Raw genomic sequence first — 24,146 nt, forward strand, 5'->3', positions numbered from 1 at the left:
TTAACGAAACACGGCTTGTAACAAAAATAAATAGGCTTTAACGAAACACAGCTTGTAACAAAAATAAATAGGCTTTAACGAAACACGGCTTGTAACAAAAAAAATTCAATTAGCAGTAAACAGTAGCCTACCAAGAAAGTCATTGGTCACTATCTTCCTCCTCCTGTGCACTTAAACCACTGAAGTCATCTCCTTTCAAAAAAAATTTAAAGCGAGAAAAATCCATATATTAGCCACGTCATTGTTTAAGCCGTGAGGTTCAAAGCGTGGGAAAAAAAGTTGCGGCTTATAGTCCGGAACTTACGGTAAATGTTTCAAGGACAAAATGACATGTACTTTAGTATTTTGGTTGTTGTAGTGGGGACAGTAACATTAGTCATCTAAAAAAGATATGAAAATGTAGGAAATGCTTTATTTATTTTTTTCATTTTGTATTTTTATGTTTAGCTCACATAATATAATTTAAACGTATGCATTAAGGTGTCTGTAATATAAGAAACGTGAAAAAAAACGAATGTAGACATTAATGCATGCATTTATATAGCTTCCAAAATATTTTTTACAAAGGTGGGGGTATCAAGATGGGGGCACGGTGGCTTCAGCACAGCGATCCCTACCAGTCATCTAGTGTTTGACTGATCAAGTCCATTCTCTACATCACACAGCTCTGAATAGTGAATACCTTCCATGTCATGGTTCAGACAAAAAACACTGGGGAAGATTAACATATTAAATGTTCAGAATCAATATTCTACTTTCTGATTTGACTGGCCTTCATAGTTTTTCCATAAGACTATCCTATTCACCATTCAGTAACGCTGACTACGGTGACATGGCCACTAGGTGGCAATACATCACCAAACGTAATGTCAGTTAGAAACCTTAGAACAACAGCGAGATAGACAGTTAAAGGTAACGAAGGGAGTTGATTGGTGTGTGTGTTCTCTTTAGTATGTGTTTATCCATGTGTATGAAGACGTAGGTCTCACCGTAGCAGACCCCACCCTGGGCCTGGTGACCAGAGAAACAGGGAACACACTCATATGAGCCTGGAGTGTTCTCACACTGCTCATTGGGACAGCTGCTGGGGTCCAGACACTCATTTATATCTGAGACAAGAGAATACACCAGACAAACACAGCCATTCATAAACACAAGAGCATTATTAAACCAATGCAGACACACATACATTGAGTGTAGAAAACATTAGGACCCCCCCCCCCCACCGGCCTTTATGGCCACAGAACAGCCTCAATTCGTCGGGGCATGAACTACAAGGTGTAAAAAGCGTTCCACAGGGACACTGAACAAAGGCTTAAAAATCCTTATTTTACCTGTCTCCTCCCCTTCATCTACACTGATTGAAGTGGATTTAACTGACATCAATAAAGGATCATAGCTTTCACCTGGATTCACCTGGTCAGTCTATGTCATGGAATGAGCATTCTTAATGTTTATATACTCAGTGTACTTACACATAGAACACACAGAAATGTAGAGACAAACATGCACCCTATGAATAGAGAAACCAGGACAGCAGCAGGTCATACCTTCACAGGCTGGCTGGCGTTGGGACTTGCTCCTGAAGCCTTTGTGACAATCACACTTGTAAGACCCTGGCAGGTTAACACACTGACCCCCCTGCCCACAGATGTCCGGCTTGGAGCACTCATTCACATCTAAAGATACGTCCAAAACACACTCATGAGAAATCACAAGTGACAACGTAAAGACAAAACAGGGAGAAACAGAGAAAAGAAAACATATAAACCCACACACCACTCACCTACACATCTGACTTTCCCATGATACACCAAGAGCTTGTAGCCATGGAGACAACGGCAGCGGTAGGAGCCTTCTGTGTTAATGCAGATGCCTCTTCCATGGCCACATGGCTCAGCATCACACTCATCATCATCTGGTAGAGAGGGGTAACTTGGAGGTTTAGGGAATTGGGAGGTTATAACTCCATTTGAGAATTGACTCGGAAGTTCAATGAAACTGTTCTGATATATGGTTCGTTATATGGCTCTGGTCAAAATATTTTGCCCAGTAAATACCTCCCATTCTTTTGGACATGTCTCTGTCAGTCCCTTGACTTACCCACACAGGCGTTCCTCTGAGGGTGGAGCCGGTAACCAGCGTAGCACTCACACTTGTAGCCAGTGTGCACGTTGACACACTCCCCATGGCCACAAAGGTTCCTGTTCAGCCTGCACTCGTCTGTCTCTGCTGTGGGGAGGGGGGCACACAGCAATCTACATAAGACGGTTAATCTCTGGACTGTACATCCCATCATGGAGACGACAACGTTGCAGCTCTTAATGTGAACATGAGATGGTCGTTTTGATTGGACTGTGTAGTGGAACTCACGTGAGACCTGCGTCTGTGCCACCTCCAGGGGGTCACTGTCTGGGTTCAACCTGATGATGGGTGGAGGGGTGGGCTTGGTGATGATCTCTGTAGGATCAACCAGAGAAACACACAGACCCACTCAATGCCCCATGTCTCCCTGAATATCATCAGGCTTTCCTAGTAAAGGTTTCTCTTGACCTCAAAAGGACTTTCTGGATGAATTCAAGTGAAATAAAGAATAAAGGAATGAGTGGGTGTACCAGGGCCGCGGGGGGCGTGGGTGGAGAGCTGCATGGGTGTGGTCGTCTCTGGAGGCTCCTCCTACAGGACAGGACATAGAGACACAGGCCAGTATGAAAATGCAGGGGCACAACTTTCACTAGGGACATTCTAAAATTGCATTTTTGTTCCCTCCAGTTTTATCACTGGAATGTGATACAAAACGAGGCAACGATGTGCTTTAGGACCATGCGGAAGCCTCAGAGCGGTCGAGTAGGCTGTTTGGAGTGTTTATCCAACTGGATAAAAATAAAAATATGCTACCCCCCCACCACTTCTAAAACCAAACTTGCACCCCTGCGAAAATATATGCACTCACTACTGTAAGTGCTCTGGAAAATAACGTCTGCCAAACAACAAAAAAATTCTAAAATGTTAAATGTAAGAGGAGCTGCACACACACAGTCTCTCACACAATGACTGGTGTCTAAAGGAAAATAGATTCTTACCGGGGGCTTGACTTCTGAAAAGAGAACACACAGAGAAAAACAGGTCAAAATGCAGAATAATTACGTATTGTAATTCACAGATTATATATTTTAGGAACTATTAAATAACAATAATATGAAGGCATCCCCAATAACCTGACAGAATGCTCTCACAAGCTTAGCAATATCATCTTTCTAAGTGACTAAGAGACTCCAGATCGTAGTACATCTGTTGGCAGGCAGACAAAGGTAATCATGCCAAGCCTTCATCTACATCTTGGGAAAGCCACGGTGACATACTCACCCTCCTGCTTGTGCTCCTGCTTCAGGCTGGTGTGGATCTGAGGAGGGAACGCCACCGTCTCCCGGACACTATGGAGGAAGTAGCCCTTCCCTGCTGGACAGATCTTGCTGAAGGAGGCTGGGGGACCAGGGAGAGAGGACAGAGAAGGAAAAACAGGGGATCAGATGAGCACTAATCATACAGCATATCACCTGTCAAATATTGGAAAATGTACCCCGCTCTCCTCCTCTTGCATTCTACTGACCTGTGCCATCTTGGGGACACCTCTCACAGCTGGAGCCCCATGCCTTGCCCACGGTGCAGCAGCACATCTCCTGGGACAGGCGCGTGGGTAGGGCGTGCTCACAGCGACCCACATCCGTTGCCATGAGGAAACACTGAGCCTGCTCCACCGGAGACGGCGACTCTGACAGCCAGGACCAATCAGAACAGAGCAAAACCCAACAGAGGTCTGAGCTAAGACTTTAGGCTGACAAAAGAGGTAAATCGGTGTAGTGCTATTTATAGAGAGGAAAATCATATGAAATTTCTATCATTTCAGATGAGTGGCATTTTAAATCATGGAAATAATGGATGTGTAAAAACAGCACGCAAAATATTGGGACATCAAAGCTAAGCTGTCTGCTTTGGTGACAGCTTTGTGGATGTGAAACACATTTCAGCCCCTCGATTGCCAACAAATAAAAAACCCAATTTAACACTTCAGTCTCTAAACCAGCCCCAGATGGGAGGAGAGGAGACAGGAGAATAAAGTGAATAGTGCTGCTGCTACTGAAAACAATATGTCTGTGCTGAGTGAATGCAGAGTGTGTAGAGCAGGGCACAGATTCACAAAACCTTAAGAAAATGTTTTTTTCCTTAACTATAGACTTATGAAGAAAGTTAAACAAAGTTGCTGTTCCTCTTAAAGGTTCTTGGAAATGTTCTTGCATTATTTCTTATGTTTCTCCTTACGCAAAAAGTTAAAAAGTTAGATTCTTCAAAATAAAGTTATTGAATTTGTTCTTGAAAAAGTTATTAATTCCAAGATAACTAAACCATTGTCTTAAACTCAGGGCAGTGAAAGAATATGCTAATCAAGGCAACCGAACATGTTTATTTAACTTAATCTGAACATTTTAAACCCAAGAACATGTTTTAGAACAATAATCTCTGTACGAAATATGCTAACGTGATTGCCATTGCTAGCTAGATAGCTAGCTGTCACACCCTGATCTGTTTCACCTGTCCTTGTGATTGTCTCCACCCTCCTCCAGGTGTCGCCCATCTTCCCCATTATCCCCTGTGTATTTATACCTGTGTTCTCTGTTTGTCTGTTGCCAGTTCGTTTTTTTTTTGTCAAGTCAACACGCATTTTTCTCAGCTCCTGCTTTGTCCCAGTCTCTCTTTTCTCGCCACCCTGGTTTTGACCCTTGCCTGTCCTATCTCTGAGCCCCCTGCCCGACTACTCTGCCTGTCCTGACCCTGAGCCCGCCTGCCGTCCTGTACCTTTGCCCCTATACTCTGGATTATCAACCCCTGCCTGCCTTGACCTGTCGTTGCCTGCCCCTGTTGATATAATAAACATTGTTAATTCAACAGTCTGTATCTGAGTCTTACCTTGATTCCTGATACAAGCTAAAGCGGATATTTGAGAGTTCATCAGAAAATCATGAATTATTAAGAAATGTTGGAGGAATTGCACTTATGAACTTCTTTTTTTTTCTTAAGAAGCTTCTTAAGGTTTTGCATAAGAAGTGTTTTGTGAATCTGGGCCCAGGTCTGTCTGGAAAAGGTTCTGAGTCTCACCCACACATCTGGTCCTGTCCAGGGTGAAGCCAGGCTTACAGGCACACAGGAAACTACCCTGGGTATTCAGGCAGTCCCCGTTCTGACACACCCCCTGCATGGTGCACTCGTTGATGTCTTAAAGGTGAGTGGCAAAGAAAAAGAGAGTGGGGGAGAGAGAGTGTGGGGGGAGAGAGAGAGTGGGGAACAGAGTGAGGGAAGAGAGAGTGAAAGAGAAAGTGAGGATTGGCTTGTCAGAGAAGCAGTAGCTGTAGGACATGGGCAAAGATTTACACCCATACCAAATGTGTACCAAACAAAACTTGGTTCATGTTACCTTGACAGTGGGTGCTGTTGAGTCTCTTGTAGCCCAGAGGGCAGGTGGAACCATAGTCCTCTATGATGGTCTGCAGCTTCACTCCAGCATCTGAGGGTAAAGCAGGGAATGGGGGGTGAAAAAAGGGGGGACAAAATGTAGGAATGCGAGGGGAAGGGGACACACTACACACAGCTCATCAACAAAAATAAATACTATTCATCAAACACTGGGTAGAACATTCTAGAAATGTTTGAGAATCTGAGAACAAAGACTAATCCAGTAATGGCATCCTCCTACGTCAGAACTCTCCTACTCTGTTTATAATAGGAGTAGGGTCTGAGATCATTTTTTCCAGTTAGTCATACACTAAGCAGCTAGCTCATTCAGCTGTTCCTTGTTTTGTCTGGACATACTGTCAACATAGGCAGAATGACAGTAAGTGTGTGTAATTCCATGGGACAAATGATTGATCAGAGCCTGGGTTTGAGAGATTACGGCAGAGGAGGCTGGTGGGAGGAGCTATAGGAGGACAGGCTAATTGTAATGGCTGGAATGGAATAAATGTGGTTTCCATATGTTTGATGTGTTTGCTCTCGTTCCATTTATTCAATTTGAGCCACTACAATGAGCCCGTCCTCCTATAGCTCCTCCCACCAGCCTCCTCTGGATTCTGGGAATCCAAGTCTGAGCAAGAGAACCAATGAGTACTACGAGGAGGAAAACAAAAGAGGAGGAAAACAACCACACCAAACTCATCTGGGAAATAGAGATTAAACACAAAGAATCAAATGAAGATAGAAAAATATAGAAAACAGTGATTGGTGAGTGCATTTTCCACCAGGCAGAAATATGTCAAGAAAACTGTGGGAACATTTCCCCCAGAATACCTTTCAAAAATAGATTGAAAGAAAAGTACAACTTTAAAAAAGTTCAATGCTTCACAAGAAAGGCCCAGAATCATATTTTCCGCTTGTCCCTTTTGTCTGTTCATTCACAGAAGCTGTCATACAACGTTCCTACAACGTTACTAGAAAATAGACGAGAAGCATGCCAGACAGGGATCCCGCTGTCCCAAATTTAAAGAATAATCAGAACTATCCTTTTCTTACAAAGGTTTCTTTGTCTGACTCACAACTGAGGAATGGAGTAATAGAAAAATGAAGTGGACAAGATTTTCGTGGGGCGCAGCTTGAAATTCAATCTTCGGAAATTTGATGACAGTATTCCACTGGCCTGGCACATGGGAAGACACGTAACTGCAGGGTACTTCTCTCTCTCTCTCTCTCTCCTCTCTCTCTCTCTCTCTCACTCACTTGAGCTCATACACACAAATACACACAAATACACACACACACACACACACACACACACACACACACACACACACACACACACACACACACACACACACACACACACACACACACACGTAAAAACACAGACATACACATACATTTATTGTGTTAACGCAGGAAAAAAATTACATGAGCTGGGAATTAATGATTTGCGGGGACGCTTGACGTTTTTTGCTCCGTAAACAAATGACTTAATGCCTATAACAGCACAGAGATCCAGATCTGCCAAGGAGTCAGATTATAAACAATGGAAAGTCAGTTATCACACATTGACAGATAATAATCAAGATACATGACAGATATACAGTTAGAGATGGAGGACAGAAGATCACAAATGAAAGAATGGCAGATCACCAGTATTTCAGAAAGGATGCACACACGTACGCGTGCCACACACACACACACACACACACACACACACACACACACACACACACACACACACACACACACACACACACACACACACACACACACACACACACACACACACACACACACACATTCTGAGGCATTTGGTACTCACATGGTAGCTTGGGACATTTATAACATTTGTTTTGTCCCCAGGAGTTACCCACACTTCCACAGCAGTCCTCCTGATTGGTCAGTACAGGGAGAGGGGTACTGCTACACTGAAGCACATGGTGTGAAAGAGGGAAATGCACAAAATGGCGTTTGAAAAAAACACTATACATTTATTGAATGTGAAGTGATAATCACTGTGTTGATGGGCGGTGTAACTCACAGCCTGTTTGGGCGTGGTCTCCTGGAAGCACCGCCCCCTGGGTTTGTGCGTTTGAGGTGTCAAACGTGTCACAGTTTTATGAGGGGGCTTGGAATTAGATTGGTCGAGAGGACGGATGATAACGGATGTGTCGTGTGTATGGTGGACACGCACATTAAACTGCACTGAAAAGAGAGAGCGATAGTGAGGGGGGGGGGAGAAACACATGAATATGACTACAGTTCTGTATAATGTCACCCAAAATAAACTTCTACAGTGGCAAGAAAAAGTATATGAACCCTTTGGAATTATCTGGATTTCTGCATAAATTGATCATAAAATTTGATCTGATCTTCATCTAAGTCACAACAACAGACAAGCACAGTCTGCTTAAACTTATAACACACAAGTTATTGTATTTTTCTTGTCTATATTGAATACATCATTTAAACATTCACAGTGTAGGTTGGAAAAAGTATGTGAACCCCTAGGCTAATGACTTCTCCAAAAGCTAATTGGAGTCAGGAGTCAGCTAACCTGGAGTCCAATCATTGAGACGAGATTGGAGATCTTGCTTAGAGCTGCCTTACCCTATAAAAAACACTCACAAAATTTGAGTTTGCTATTCACAAGAAGCATTGCCTGATGTGAACCATGCCTCGAACAAAAGAGATCTCAGAAGACCCAAGATGACGAACTGATGACTTGCATAAAGCTGGAAAAGGTTACAAAAGTATCTCAGGGAGAGGGGTACTGCTACACTGAAGCACATGGTGTCCACAGTAAGACAAATTGTCTATAAATGGAGAAAGTTAAGCACTGTTGCTACTCTCCCTAGGAGTGGCTGTCCTGCAAAGATGACTGCAAGAGTACAGCGCAGAATGCTCATTGAGGTTAAGAATAATCCTAGAGTGTTAGCTAAAGACTTAAAGAAATCTCTGGAACATGCTAACATCTCTGTTGATGAGTGTATGGTATGTCAAACAGTAAACAAGAATGGTGTTCGTGGGAGGACACCACGGAAGAAGCCACTGCTGTCCAAAAAAAACATTGCTGCACGTCTGAAGTTCGCAAAAGAGCACCTGGATGTTCCACAGCGCTACTGGCAAAATATTCTGTGGACAGATGAAACTAAAGTTGAGTTGTTTGGAAGGAACACACAACACTATGCGTGGAGAAAAAAGGCACTGCACACCAACATCAAAACCTCATCCCAACTGTAAAGTATGGTGGAGGGAGCATCATGGTTTGGAGCTGCTTTTCTGCCTCAGGGCCTGGACAGCTTGCTATCATCGACGGAAAAATTAATTCCCAAGTTTATCAAGACATTTTGCAGGAGAATGTAAGGCTATCTGTCTGCTAATTGAAGCTCAACAGAAGTTGGGGGATGCAACAGGACAACGACCCAAAACACAGAAGTAAATCAACAACAGAATGGCTTCAACAGAAGAAAATACGCTTTCTGGAGTGGCCAGTCAGAGTCCTGACCTCAACCAGATTGAGATGCTGTGGCATGACCTCAAGAGAGCGGTTCACACCAGACATCTCAAGAATATTGCTGAACTGAAACAGTTTTGTAAAGAGGAATGGTCCAAAACTCCTCCTGACCGTTGTGCAGGTCTGATCCACAACTACAGAAAATGTTTGGTTGGGGTTATTTCTGTTATTAAAAGCAAGGGTTCACATACTTTTTCCACCCTGCACTGTGAATGTTTATACAGTGTGTTAAAAAAAGACATGAACACGTATAAATGTTTGTGTGTTATTAGTTTAAACAGACTGGTGCTTGTCTATTGTTGTGACTTAGATGAAGATCAGATAAAATTGTATGACCAATTTATGCAGAAGTCCAGGTAATTCCAAAGGGTTCACATTATTTTTCTTGCCACTGTATATGGGCACAGGTTTTAAAATATACAGAAATGTGACTGTGGTTTCAGTGACAACAGTTTGACACGATGGGTACCTTCTGATGAGTGGTGGCCAGCCCCCTGTGCCAGGGGCAAGGTGAACACAGAGTGGGTCTGTGTCAGCTGTGGTCGACCCATGGCCACCTGCTCTCCCTGGCTCTGGCCGTCTGGCAGCACCGACAGGGTGTATACGGGCTGCTTGTTGCCCCGCGCCGCCTGGGCCTCGGGCATCTGCCGTAGCGGGAACTGGCACAGCCGACCAGTGAAACCTGGCGGGCACAGGCAGTGGGTCCGCGAGCTGCACACCCCTCCATTCATACAGGTCAGTGGACACACAACTAGAAAGACAGGGAGAGAGAAAAAGGTATTACTGAATAAAAACTAAAACACATCACAAGCCATGAGTAGTATAGGAAAGTAGAAACAGAGCACATGTCAAACATCATCCATCAACATCATGTAATGTCAGCCCTTTTTCATTTAGAGCAGTATTTTAAACAGGGAACAGTTGGGACTTCTGCAATAGCAGGAACATAGATCCAAAACAAAACCCTGATGTCCGCAGCTTCCAGTATGAGTCACTTTGGATTTCGGGGCTAAATGCCACAGTCAAAGCACATCAGCTCCATGCGCAAATAAACTGCCTCAGCCAATCAGCAGCAGGGAGCAGATGTTGTCTATGGAATTAGAGCAGGCCAGAGCTAGATGTTCCGGTTTTCCACTAAGTTCCACTAAGCCGTTAACAAGGCGACACTCCATCTTAACTCCTCCTCCACATTTACACGATTGGTTGAAAAGTGCAGAAGACCACCTCCCCAGACATGTTTTTCTCTTCTCCTCATCAAGCCCAGTATTTAGGGCCTTCAAACTCAACTCTGGACCTCGAAGCCAGTTGCACTGCATTTTTTCATTGTTCCCCTCTAATCAGGGACTGAATTAGACCAGGTGTGTGCAATTTATTATTAGGAAGAACAGAAAACCAGCAGGCTCCGGACCTCGTAGGGTAAGAGTTGAATGACCCTGATTTAGGGGATGTAGTTTCAGGCTTATCTTATACGTCTGCTACGCTAGGTTAGGGCAGAGCAGAACACTGATACAAATGACCGCTTTTTCCTGGTTTATGGAAAAGACTTGAAACCACAGGAGCTCTGCTATGCCATATATACTGCTCCGTAGGTTTCCCTTTGTGTTTACTTTTCTAGGAGCTCCTTTTCTCCCTAAAGGACAATCAGATGAAACAGTGGGGGCAGAGTACACACCAGACTGAGACCATCAGCAGAAATAATACCCAGGAAGACCGGTACATTAATAACGCACATATTAGAATAGACATACCACAAATTCCACTAAATAATATAAACAGTAACAAATGGACAGTTTTACAATTTATCATTCCCAAAATGTTGTAGTCTCTCTCTGTCTCATATTGTGTTCATGAAAGAAATCAGAAGCTGAAGCTCAGTTGTTTGGATGTCTTGCCCTGTAGTCTAACATAACAGAATCACAGGGATGCAGGCAGCGTGAGTCCCTGGGCAGGCAGGCAGAGAGAGAGATACTATGATACTCCATCATGTCTGACGGAGACCCACCCAGTGGTTGAGAGGAGGCCTGTTCGTGTTACCCGCCCGGCAGAGCAAAGCTCCACACACTGGAGCAATTAGGCCTGGACTGCCTCGGAGTCTAGGCCGCTGTGTAATAACGGGACTAGATGCCCTCAAACACAACGGGGAAATGTTTAAACCAATGAAAGTCAAGGAAAATAGCAACTGGAGAAATCCCTCTAATGTTTAAATGTGTAGCGGGGTGGGCTGGGCCGTTCTGACGCAGCCTGCACCATAATTACCCGTGACAGTGGTATTTAACCCAGAGCAGGCAGCTACATGCAGCAGTAGGTTACTGGGGAGGCTCACAGATAGCAGGGGAAAACATGGAGAGTAATCCAGCTGGAGAAGGACTTCCCTAAAAGGGAGAGTGGAGAGCAGAGCTCTCCAGACATCTATTGTGTGTCTGGCTGACTTTTTGCCTCAGTATAGAAAGCTGGAAAGAGAGAGCGAGAGAGAGAGAGAGAGAGGTAGAGAGGTAGAGAGAGAGAGAGAGAGAGGTAGAGAGAGAGGTAGAGAGAGAGAGGTAGAGAGAGAGAGAGAGAGGTAGAGAGAGAGAGAGAGAGGTAGAGAGAGAGAGAGAGAGAGAGGTAGAGAGAGAGAGAGAGAGAGAGAGAGAGAGAGAGAGAGAGAGAGAGAGAGAAGAGAGAGAGAGAGAGAGAGAGAGAGAGAGAGAAAGAGAAAGTGGAGAGAGCTATGATGAATGGATAGTGCAGAGCTTTTAACAGCACTATCAACAAGGCAGGTCCTACAGGCCCTAGTTTTGTTGCACCTGGACTACTGTTTAGTCATGTGGTCAGGTCCAACAAAGAGGGACTTAGGAAAATTGCATTTGGCTTAAAAAAAGGGCAGCACGGCTGGACCTTGGGATGTACACAGAGAGCTAACATTAATAATATGCATGTCAATCTTTCCTGGCTCAAAGTGGAGGAGAGATTGACTTCATCACTACTTGTATTTGTGATAGGTTGAATGCACAGAGCTCTCTGTTTGAACTACTAGCACACAGCTCGGACACCCATGTATACCCCGCAAGACATGCCACCAGAGGTCTCTTCACAGTCCCCAAGTCCAGAACAGACTATGGGAGACTATGGGAGGCGCACAGTACTACATAGAGCCTTGACTACAGGGAACTCTATTCCATATGAAGTAACTCATCAAAGCAGTAAAATTAGATTTAAAAAACAGATAAAAATACACCTTATGGAACAGCGGGGCCTGTAAAGCAACACAAACATAGACACATGCCTACAAACACACAATAACATACGCACTATACACACATGTACACATGGGTTTTGTGTTGTAGATATGTGCTAGTAGAGTAGAGACCTGAGGGCACACACTTAATGTGTTGTGAAATCTGTTATGAATGTGTTGTAATGTTTTTAAAATGTATAACTGCCTTCATTTTGCTGGACCCCAGGAAGAGTAGCTGCTGCCAAGGCACCAGCTAATGATCCATAATAAATACAAATACAAAATAAATAAAATTGGGAAGACAAGAGAGAGAGAAAGAAAGACAGGGGTGTAACCTCCATCCAAACCCGACTATTCAACTAAAACCCACAGAGACTGGAGAGACAACATAGGAAAAGTCTGGTAAGGCTTGGGGAGAGGGCCGGTCTCTCAGAGAGAGCAGAGTAGACCCTCTGACACACACACACACACACACACCACACACCACACACACACACACACACACACACACACACACACACACACACACACACACACACACACACACACACACACACACACACACACACACACACACACACACACACACACACACACACACACTCAAGCTATACTTAGGTCCCCTCCATGACAAACAACAGGAAGGGCTCCTTTGAGAGAAATAACACAGCCCTTAGGTAACGCTACTTGAAATTATATTTCTGTCTCCAAGAAAATGTTGTGCACATGCCATGAAGCAGACTGTACTTCGTGGTGGTTAAAAAAAATCAGGTGAATGAGTCATTCTTTTTGATGTTTAGAAGTAACAGACTGCAGCACAGGGCTGTCTGCCATTTCAAGCACATCTCTTGATGTGTGCTTGTATTGGGAATGGTATTCCCTTCCCCACAGATTAGCTACAGTAGTTGGATGGAGGACTGGTGACTCACCACATACAGTAACTAATCAGGTAGAGAGGGTGGACCTCCAAGTCCACTGATCAGTCTACACCACACTAACTGGATCAGGAGGCCAGGACTCAAACTGGTCCTCTTACAGTGTACAGGAGGGGTTTAAACTAGACTCTCCCCCACATCTACTTCGTCTATCTAAACCAACCAGGGCAGCTTGAGAGACCTGGTGTAATACACATGAACTAATACTTTCTGCAGACTGGCTGAGTGAGTGAGACGATGTGGGACTGTTAAGATCCAGTCATGAGAACGTGTTCCACTGCATCCCTGAATTATGAAACCCAACTGGGCACAGAATGTCTGCAGAGGTGAAAATGTCCCACTCTGTTTAGTTGGTGCAGACAGTGTCAGAATTACCTAGCGTAGATCATCTGAAACACTGGAGCCACCCAGCTTTAAGCTCTATTACCATGCCAACAAATGGGCAAAGACTGGTGGAATCAAAGCTGTTTCCACATCATTTTAACACAAAATGTCTATTCGATGACGCTGAATCTCCATGGAAAACTGATTGTATTTGCAAAAAGTCATCAACGTAAGGGCATTTAAAAAAAAACGAACCTAAATCCAATGACATGGTGGCATTTGTTGTTGATTTCACATTGAATTCGCGTTAGTTTACAACTCAACCGAATGTAATATAAAACTATATGTTGATCTCACGTCTGTGCCCAGTGGGTGGTGCTACCTAGGCTATATTATACATCACTATATTTTATAAAGCACTTCTATGAAACCCATGATCCCAATATGGATATCAATTCTCTGCCCCCACCATTACAGTTTTCCTCAATTGCTAAAACACTAAAACCCACTGGCTGAACAAAGTTCTCAGTTGCCTGGACTCATTTAGCTAATTATGCAGTCTGTTGTCCATACCTTAAACCATTTCACATGGTAAAACACAATTTGCAGATCTCACTTAGACTTTTCAGCAAAACTCTAAACACATTCTCATTCTCAAAACACATTCTGCACTCAAATGCACATGTCATCCATACTGGTAAACACAAGTGGCAACAATCAAATATAAATAGAGAACACGTCATTGATTGAACACAACCACTCAAAATGTATTTAACCTATTTCAAATGATGTGACACAACCAATATAAGCCAGTTCAGAGAGCAAACAGGTTGTTGAAGGTGGGAAGGAGAAAGTCTGAGAATGGATAGAAGAAACAATGTGATAGGACGAGGACGAGTGCGTATGCGAGCTGGGCGATGAGGAGGAAGCGTAGGAGGAGGGCAAGAAAGAGGAAAAGGAGGACGAAGAGGAAGAGGAAGACAAAGAGTGGAAATATCTGATGAAATTCGAGCAACAGTTATAGACCATGTTCTTGTCCATGGACTGACAATGAGGGAAGCAGGACTTAGAGGGCAACCCAATTTGAGCCGATTTTCTGTGTCCACCATAGTAAGGACATTCAGAGAAGAGAACAGATATAGTATACCACTGTATTTTTGTAATTGCAAACTATATGCAGCTGTTTCAATAGACATTTGTAAAGTTAATCACTGTATGTGTTGTACTGCATGAATATGTTTTGTAACTGCACAACTACTTTTTGTAGAATTGCAAGGCTGCCACATGCAGGTGGAAGGACAGCTATATTCACTCGGGAGCAAGAGGCCGTTATAGTTGGCATGGTCCTTCAAGATAATGCAATACGACTCAGAGAAATCCTGGAACGAGTGATACAAGACAACACACACTTCCAGGGAATCGACAGTGTGAGCATTTCCACAATTGACCGTGTCCTCCATCGTAACAGGATGCGAATGAAACAAGTATACAGAGTACCTTTTGAGCGCAACTCACCAAGGGGGAAAGAACTGCGAGCTCAGTATGTGCAAGTAAGTGTAAATTCAGAAACATTTACTGTAATCCAGATTGTCTACAGTACTAACACATACTATGTGAATGACATTACTCTTCAGTACATACAATGTATGTGAATCAGAAGTGCATACAGTAGGCCTAATTGTACTCTACAGCATAGCACTGTCTCTGTATGACTTACAAAATCCTACATACAGTATATTGTATTTCTACACAGACAATATTTGACTTGGAATCCTTGGACAGACCCCATGAGTTCATCTTTGTCGATGAAGCAAGCTTAAATCTAACAAAGAGGAGAAGGAGAGGCTGAAACATGATTGGACAGCGGGCCATTGTTGAAGTCCCTGGTCAACGAGGTGGCAATGTCACAATCTGTGCTGCTATCAGCAACCATGGTGTTCTACATCACCATGTTACACTCGGGCCATATAACACCCAGCACCTTCTAAGATGTATTGCCAATCTAAGAGATATTTTATTTGAGCAGTAGGTTCAAGAGCAGCAGGGTCAAGAGCTAAATGAGAATCCCATTCCCACCTATGTGATAGTGGGACAATGTCAGTTTCCACGAGCTGCTCAGGTAAGGGAATGGTTTAACATCAATGGGCAGTTTATGAACTTGTACCTGTTACGACTGTCGTAGAGAGGGGACCAAAGCGCAGCGTGGTAAGTGTTCATATTATTTATTAAACAATGAAACACTATCACAAAAGAAACAAACCGAAAAGCCAAACAGTTCCGTCAGGTAACGAATACAAAACAGAAAATAACTACCCACAAAACATAGGTGGGAAAAGGCTGCCTAAGTATGATTCCTAATCAGAGACAACGATAGACAGCTGCCTCTGATTAGGAACCATACTCGGCCCAACACAAAGAAATACAAAACATAGAATGCCCACCCCACACCCTGACCTAACAAAATACAGAAATAAACCATCTCTCTCAGGTCAGGGCGTGACAGTACCCCCCCCCCCCAAAGGCGCGGACTCCCGGCCGCAAACCTGAACCTATAGGGGAGGGTCCGGGTGGGCATCTATACTTGGTGGCGGCTCTGATTCGGGGCGTAGCCCCCACACTGCCCGCTGATCCCCCCCCGCTTCTGTGTCGCCGGAGGAACCAGACCGTGGATCATCGCCGGAGGCTCTGAACTGCCGACCACCGCTGAAGACTCCGGGCTGCAGGCCGCCGCTGAAGACTCCGGACTGCAGTCCGCCGCTGAAGACTCCGGGCTGCAGACCACCGCTGAAGACTCCGGGCTGCGGGCCGCCGCTGAAGACTCCGGGCTGCGGGCTGTCTCAGGAGGTTCCGGGCTGCGGGCCGTCTCAAGAGGTTCTGGGCTGCGGGCCGTCTCAGGAGGTTCCGGGCTGCGGGCCGTCGCTGGGGGCTCCGGACTGGGGAGCGTCGCTGGAGGCTCCAGACTGGGGAGCGTCGCTGGAGGCTCCGGACTGCGGAGCGTCGCTGGAGGCTCCGGACCGGGGACCGTTGCTGCAGGCTCCGTGCCATGGATCATCACTACAGGTTCCGCGCCATGGATCATCACTGGAGGCTTTGTGCCATGGATTATCACTGGAGGCTTCGTGCCATGGATCATCTCTACAGGCTCCGGGCCATGGATCATCCCTACAGGCTTCTTGCCATGGATTATCACTGTTGGCTTCGTGCCATGGATCATCCCTACAGGCTCCGTACCATGGATCATCACTGGAGGCTTCGGACCATGGATCATCACTGGAGACTTCGGACCATAGATCATTACTGGAGGCTTCGTGCCATGGATCATCACTGGAGACTTCGGACCATAGATCATTACTGGAGGCTTCGTGCCATGGATCATCACTGGAGACTTCGTACCATAGATCATCACTGGAGGCTTCCTACGTGGAGCTGGAACCAGTCTCACTGGACTGGGGAGATGCACAGGAGATTGGGTGTGCAGAGCAGGCACAGGGTACACTGGGCCGTGGAGGCGCACTGGATGTCTGGAGCTTAGGGCTGGCACACCCCGTCCGGGCTGGATGGTTATTTTAGCCCAGCAAGGGCGGAGCGCTGGCACAGGACGAACTGGTTTGTACTGGTGAACAGGGGGTACCGTGCATAGAGCTGGCGCAGGATAACCTGGGCTGAAGAGACGCACTGGAGACCAGGAACGCTGGGCCGGCACACTTCTTCCTGACTGACGGCCAACTCTAGCACGACAACTGTGAGGAGCTTGCACCGAGCGCACCGGGCTGTGAGTGCGCACTGGTGACACAGTGCGCATCACCGCATAACACGGTGCTTGCTCGGTCACTCGCTCCCCACGGTAAGCATGGGGAGTTGGCTCAGGTCTCAACCCTGACTTCGCCAATCTCCCCGTGTGCCCCCCAAAAAAATGTTTTGGCGCTGTCTCTCGGGCTTCCGTTGTTGGGCTAGCTCCTCATAGCATCACCGTTCCGCTTGCGCCGTCTCCACCTGCTTCCATGGCAGGGTCTTGTCCCCTGCCATTACCTCCTCCCAGGTCCAGGACGTCCTCCATTCTCTCGAGCCCAGGATCCCTGCTCCTCCTGGGCACACTGCTTGGTCCTTTGGTGGTGGGTAGTTCTGTTACGACTGTCGTAGAGAGGGGACCCTAGCGCAGCGTGGTAAGTGTTCATATTATTTATTAAACAATGAAACACTATCACAAAGAAACAAACCGAAAAGCCAAACAGTTCCGTCAGGTAACGAATACAAAACAGAAAATAACTACCCACAAAACATAGGTGGGAAAAGGCTGCCTAAGTATGATTCCTAATCAGAGACAACGATAGACAGCTGCCTCTGATTAGGAACCATACTCGGCCCAACACAAAGAAATACAAAACATATAATGCCCACCCCACACCCTGACCTAACAAAATACAGAAATAAACCATCTCTCTCAGGTCAGGGCGTGACAGTACCTCCCTCCATACTCGCCTTTCCTGAATCCGATTGAGGAGTTTTTCTCCTCTTGGAGATGGAAAGTGTATGATAGACAACCCTACACCAGAGTAAATCTGCTGCAAGCCATGGATTTAGCCTGTGGTGATATAGGTGAGGAATCATGTCAGGGCTGGATACGGCATACAAGAGACTTCTTCCCCCGTTGCCTCAGGAGGGACAATATTGCTTGTGCTCTGGCCTGACCCAGCCCAAAGACAAGAAGAAGCACATTGATCACATGTTTACTCCTTTGATTTTTGTCCCTTTTAGTATTGTATACTGTAGTATAGTGCATTTTAGGCTGTATACTGTACAATGGACAAATTGTATGGCCCTGAACATTGTGCTTTCCATTTATTAACAGTACTGACTGCTCAATAGATTTTGACTGGTTGCAGGTTCATATCAACAAAGAACAAGAATTACAGTATCACAGAGACAAAGGACAAGTTTGTGAGATGCAGGGTACAGTAGTGTAAAAATAGGGGTACAAGGAGGAGGAAGAACAAAAAACAAAATTGCAAAGAGCAAAGCAGAGTAGTAATTTCTGATCAATTTTGAGCTACTATGATAGAACATGTTTTCGTTCATCAAAAGACAATGACGGAAAAATATGAATTTTTTTATTTATTAGAAATGTACTTCTCCCTGAGAATTGTATGTTTTGAACAATGTGCTTTCTATTTTTCGGTGTATTGTTTACTGACTGCTTGAGAGTGTTTATCATTTTGATCACTTTGTTTATGATTTGAGAGCAGTGTTTGATTTTGAACACAGGTAAAACTGTTTTGAGGCGAATGTTTCATTTTGCGAGAGGAGTTAGAGGTTATGTAAATAGTGCTTGAAGATGAGGTTTTGTGTTTAATGTTTTCAGGAAATGGAGCAAGGTTTCAGAAATTGTGTTTTAGCAATTGAGAAAAACTGTAATAACGAGGCCCAAATCCCCAGGGGATGTGTTTTAAATTATCCTCACATGTCACTTTCACATTATACAATTTTAATGCCATGTCTTTGGAAATAGATTTCATACTCAAAATTGGCTCACAGGTATGTTCCAAACCGCATTTAAAGGGAAAATCTTTTTCCTATCCAGCATGTGCTGAAAGAGAGAAAAGACAGGGGGAGAGGAGGAGGGAGAACTGACTTTTTTTGTGTTTCAAAGCTCTTCTCGACATAGTGTTTTATGTGACAGAGGAGTGAGAGCTCCGTTCCCATAACGCCATGATTTAGACTGAGACAGGGGAGGTAGGGGAGGAACTGCAGGAAATAGAGGGAGAGAAACAATGTTGATGACAACTGTTAGTTTTTACTCGGTTTATTTAGAACCTAACGGACAACTAGGAAAAGCTCAAACCAAGTTTATTTACCCAATGGATCAGACAGCTGAACAGTGTGATGTCAATTCTACCTTTTAACTAATAATGAGGAGAGGCGAAATCAATAATCAATCAAGGTATTACTTTTATTAAAAACATATTATAATAAGGTGGCTGGTCGCACCACCCACGCAGGTGAAATGGAGTGAGCCTCCCTGTACAAAGAGTACAGGAGCATTTATATAGTCAAGTTACCCCATACAAGCATCTGCAAAACACGTGACCCTATGTACGTGTATGTGTGTGAGGGGAGACAACTGGGTGAAAATGTGTAAGTCGCTCTGGATAAGAGCGTCTGCTAAATGACTTAAATGTAAATGTAAATGTAATGTAAATGAGAGAAAGAAAGAAGGTTAGGAAGAGAGAGAGAGAGAGAGAGAGAGAAGGAGAGAGAGAGAAGGAAGAAAAGGGAGAGTGGAGAGAGGGGAAGAAGGGGGGAGAGTGTGTGAGAAAGAGAGAGAGAGAGAGAGAGAGAGAGAGAGAGAGAGAAGAAAGAGAAGTAAAATAGATAAAGTGCAACGGAAGAACCATCAGAGGGATCCAAATTAATCTGCTGTTATCGCTTCTCCAGATGCAGAGAGACTTTTTCATAAATACATACCTGTCATTCTTAAACTGTAGTGTGAGCAAGCTGAGACAACGATACACACATAGATACGAATGTACACACACACACACACACACATACATACACAGACTGTGCCCACTGATGCATTACCACAGATTTGGCACACTAACCAGCCTGTTTCATATACTAGACATAACATAGTAAACGTAAATCCGGGACACTCAAATGAGTATGATATGTTATGGTTGGTATGGTTACATAAAACAGAAGTTTACTTCAGGCAAAAACTAAAGTACAGTGGTTGGTCGGAGTGGATGGGTGGGCAAATAAAACGACACGTCTAGCAATCCAAATGTTGGTGTTTGAATGTCATCACGGACAACCTTAGCATTTTAGCAACTTTGCAACTATACTGAACAAAAATATAAACGCAACATGTCAAGTCTTGGTGCCATGTTTCATGAGCTGAAATAAAAGATCCCAGAAATGTTCTACAACCACTGACCACGTGTAACCATGCCAGCCCAGGACCTCCACATCCGGCTTCTTTACCTGCAGGATGGTCTGAGACCAGCCACCCAGACAGCTGATGAAACTGGGGGTTTGCACAACCGAAGAATTTCTGCACAAACTGTCAGAAACCGTCTCAGGGAAGCTCATCTCCGTGCTCATCATCCTCACCAGGGTCTTGACCTGACTGCAGTTCGGCGTCATAACCGACTTCAGTGGCCAAATGCTCACCTTGGATGGCCACTGGCACGCTGGAGAAATGTGCTTTTCACGAATGAATCCCTGTTTCAACTGTACCAGGCAGATGGTAGAGAGCTGGTATGGCGTCGTGTGGGCGAGTGGTTTGCTGATGTGAACGTTGTGAACAGTGCCCCATGGTGGCGGTGGGGTTATGGTATGGGCAAGAATAAGCTACGGACAACGAACACAATTGCATTTTATCGATAGCAATTTGAATGCACAGAGATACCGTGACGAGATCCTGAGGCCCATTGTCGTGCCATTCATCTGCCGCCATCACCGTTTCAGCATGATAAATCACGGCCCCATGTCACAAGGATCTGTACACAGTTCCTGTAAACAGAAAATGTTCCAGTTCTTCCACGGCCTGCGTACATCAGACATGTCACACACTGAGCTGTTTGGGATGCTCTGGATCGACGTGTACGGCAGCGTGTTCCAGTTCCCGCCAATATCTAGCAACTTCGCATAGCCATTGAAGAAGAGTGGGACAACATCCCACAGGCCACAATCAATAGCCTGATCAACTCTATGCGAAGGAGATGTGTCGCGCTGAATGGGGCAAATGGTGGTCACACCAGATACTGACTGGCTTTCTGATCCATGCCCCTACCTTCTTTTAGGGTATCTGTGACCAAAATATGTATTTCTGTTTTCCCAGATGTGAAGTCCATAGATTAGGGCCAATTGACTGATTTACTGATATCTCCCAAATTTCGTGATATCCAATTGCGATCTTGTCTCGTCGCTGCAACTCCCCAATGGGCTCGGGAGAGGCGAAGGTCGAGTCACATGTCCTCCGAAAAATGACCTGCCAAACTGCACTTCTTAACACACACTCGCTTAACCCGGAAGCCAGCTGCACCAATGTGCCGGAGGAAACACCGTTAAGTCAGCCTGCAGGCACCCAGCCCGCCACAAGAAGTTGCTAGAGAGCGATGAGCCAAGTAAAGCCACCCCCGGCCAAAAACTCCCCTAACCCGGATGAAGCTGGGCCAATTGTGCGCCGCCATATGGGACTCCTGGTCACGGCCGGTTGTGACACAGCCTGGGATCGAACCCGGGTTGACACCTCAAGCACTGCGATGCAGTGCCTTAGACTGCTGTGCCACTTGGGAGGCTGATTTACTTCTTTGAACTGTAACTTAGTAAAATCTTTGAAATTGTTGCATGTGCGTTTATATTTTTGTTCAGTGTACTTACTAGCTACTTTGCAACTACTTAGCATGCTAGCTAACCCTTCTCCTAACCCTAACCTTAACCCTTTAACCTAACTCTTAACCTTAACCTTAATCCTAACCTTAAACCTAATTTATCCTTAATCCGCCACCTAGTCACCTAGCTAACGTTAGCCACAACAAATTGGAATTCGTAACATATTGTATAAATTGCAATTCGTAACATATTGTACAAATTGCAATATGTAACATATCATACAAATTGTAATTCATAACATTTCATACGAAATGGATGATGGTCATCCACAAATTAATACATACCATACGAAACGTAACATATACCAATTGGCGTGTCCTGGATTTACATTTCTATGTTACGTCTACCCCTGAGTCCAGGTTGCACTAACGTAACCCGATATGTACCATACTGTACATACACAGAAATACTGACACATTTTGGAATGTTTAATTATGTTATTTCAAACCAATTTTTGGTTGCTAGGTTTTCATTCCAATCAACCAGGGTTGAGGACAATAGGGGGGAAGAGTTTTAGCCAAGGAAAATATTTCAACAATAGATCTTACTTTAGTAACTCAAGACTTGGACGTTTCTACACTCCAGATTGAGCAAGGACCATTCTATTTCCTTTTCAGTGAAAAAAGCCACAGGAGCAACAATAGGTTCAACTAAGTCCCCATTCAAATGAAACCTAGCAGAAGAGATGAAAGCTCAGAGCTCTCTCACATCACTGCATCACAGTTCATACAGTGCATGTAAAACCAGAAAACCCTCATACTTCCCCCAGACCTCAGCATGAGCTTTAGTAGAGGGGATCTCCTGCCTGTCTGTACGCTGTTTGTGTGTTTGAGGTTTTTCTCGGAGTGTGGCCTACCACCCACGCACTTCTGTCTGTCTGGAGATGACGCAGCAGCAGCGTGACCGCCTCCCCCTTCAGCCTCACACCCAACCACAGCCTCTCTCTCCCAACTCAAATATTCCCAGCTCAAAATGAACAAATTATAGTTTAACGCTCCAGTTCAACAGCTAGTCTATGTACAGTGAGCTGCAAAAGGAATGAATCCTGGTGTACATCTGAAAGCTTATGTTTCTTAGAAGACAATCTGAAATATGTCAGTGGGTCAGTAAGGCTGGCCAGCTTCTCATGGCTTAACAAATATTCATCATCCTTTAAAGCGGGGATGGGCAACTGGCAGCACCCCTTTTGTAGGCCCGCGGATCAATTTCCAAAAACTAAACTCAGTCGGGGTCTCAACTTAATGTTGAGAGTTAGAATAGTAGAATACACAAGGTTCAATTTCCAAATGAATAATTTTTCTCTTGTTACAGTATGTCATTCACTGACAGTCACTTAATTAGCCCATGTCAACTAACATGTTTAAGTTTGGCAAGTTTGTCTAGCCAGTTATCTAAATTTGTAGTAGTCATGGTTAGTCACTCTCACTCAGACATATTCAAAACTGCAAACATTTTGCTCCACCGTATGGCAAAATGAGTAAAATTACAGGAAATGTCCTGTAAAACATTTTCCCGTCTGTTCAATGAAAACATGAGTAGAATTGCATGAAATAGTTATACAATTGCTACATATTTTCTCCGTCCCATGGCAAAAAGTGTTGCATTGCAGCAAACTTCATTCCAAACTGCAACATTTTCTCTATGCCCCATGGCAAAATGTGTACATTTCAGGAAATTAACTCAACAAAAAAAATTGGGGTACATTTTACTTAGGCTAGGGCAGGTTTTGACTGCACGTGTGGGTATGGATGTGGATACGCAGACCCACGAGCCACTGCTGCCCATCACGATGAGTTCAAATTTCTTTGTGGCGCCCACCCCCATCAAAGGACTCCATCCCTGAGTCAAAGTGATTATGAGAGTATGATTATATGCCTTAAAAAGTATGGTGTTAAAGAGGAGAGAGTATTTGCCAAACCATCAGAAAATACTATTAAGTGAAACCCTCTATCTGTAACCACAGGAAAGTTCTCATTGTTAGTACAACTCAGCATTACACATATTGTACTAGTGGTAACAGATAAAATACATGATAATAATATAATAATAAATAATAATGTAACGATAAGAGAATAACACATTATGGGTCACTAGCAATCAATGTATGATTCAAATAATGCCAATAAGCTCCACAACCCATGTCAAATCACTCCATTTTAATTTCGTCACACCCCCTGCAGAAATACCATCAAAAGGACAATGACAAAAACAACATTACACCACAATAATGATCTCCACCACTACCACT

At 44.4% G+C, this 24,146-nt stretch overlaps 1 protein-coding gene across 4 annotated transcripts in view; it reads right to left on the minus strand.

Moving 5' to 3' along the window:
- The window catches only part of LOC106563447 (latent-transforming growth factor beta-binding protein 3), a 46,887-nt gene that overhangs the window by 8,586 nt on the left and 14,155 nt on the right, over positions 1–24,146 (minus strand). For 3 of the 4 annotated variants that reach the window (XM_014129033.3, XM_014129031.3, XM_014129029.3), the window contains exons 2-15: positions 9,498–9,779; positions 7,553–7,716; positions 7,334–7,439; positions 5,471–5,560; positions 5,155–5,271; positions 3,611–3,772; positions 3,367–3,483; positions 3,084–3,097; positions 2,616–2,676; positions 2,374–2,460; positions 2,104–2,232; positions 1,787–1,918; positions 1,551–1,679; positions 990–1,109 (exon numbers count right to left, since the gene is read on the minus strand). In XM_014129033.3, the coding sequence (XP_013984508.2) occupies positions 990–1,109; positions 1,551–1,679; positions 1,787–1,918; positions 2,104–2,232; positions 2,374–2,460; positions 2,616–2,676; positions 3,084–3,097; positions 3,367–3,483; positions 3,611–3,772; positions 5,155–5,271; positions 5,471–5,560; positions 7,334–7,439; positions 7,553–7,716; positions 9,498–9,779 (1,710 nt within the window). The remainder of the gene's footprint in view (positions 1–989; positions 1,110–1,550; positions 1,680–1,786; positions 1,919–2,103; positions 2,233–2,373; positions 2,461–2,615; positions 2,677–3,083; positions 3,098–3,366; positions 3,484–3,610; positions 3,773–5,154; positions 5,272–5,470; positions 5,561–7,333; positions 7,440–7,552; positions 7,717–9,497; positions 9,780–24,146) is intronic. The other variant, XM_014129032.3, reaches the window with a different exon arrangement.

The sequence above is a fragment of the Salmo salar genome, chromosome 11 (genome assembly GCF_965601325.2).
Source record: "Salmo salar chromosome 11, fSalSal1, whole genome shotgun sequence".
NCBI lineage: Eukaryota > Metazoa > Chordata > Actinopteri > Salmoniformes > Salmonidae > Salmo > Salmo salar.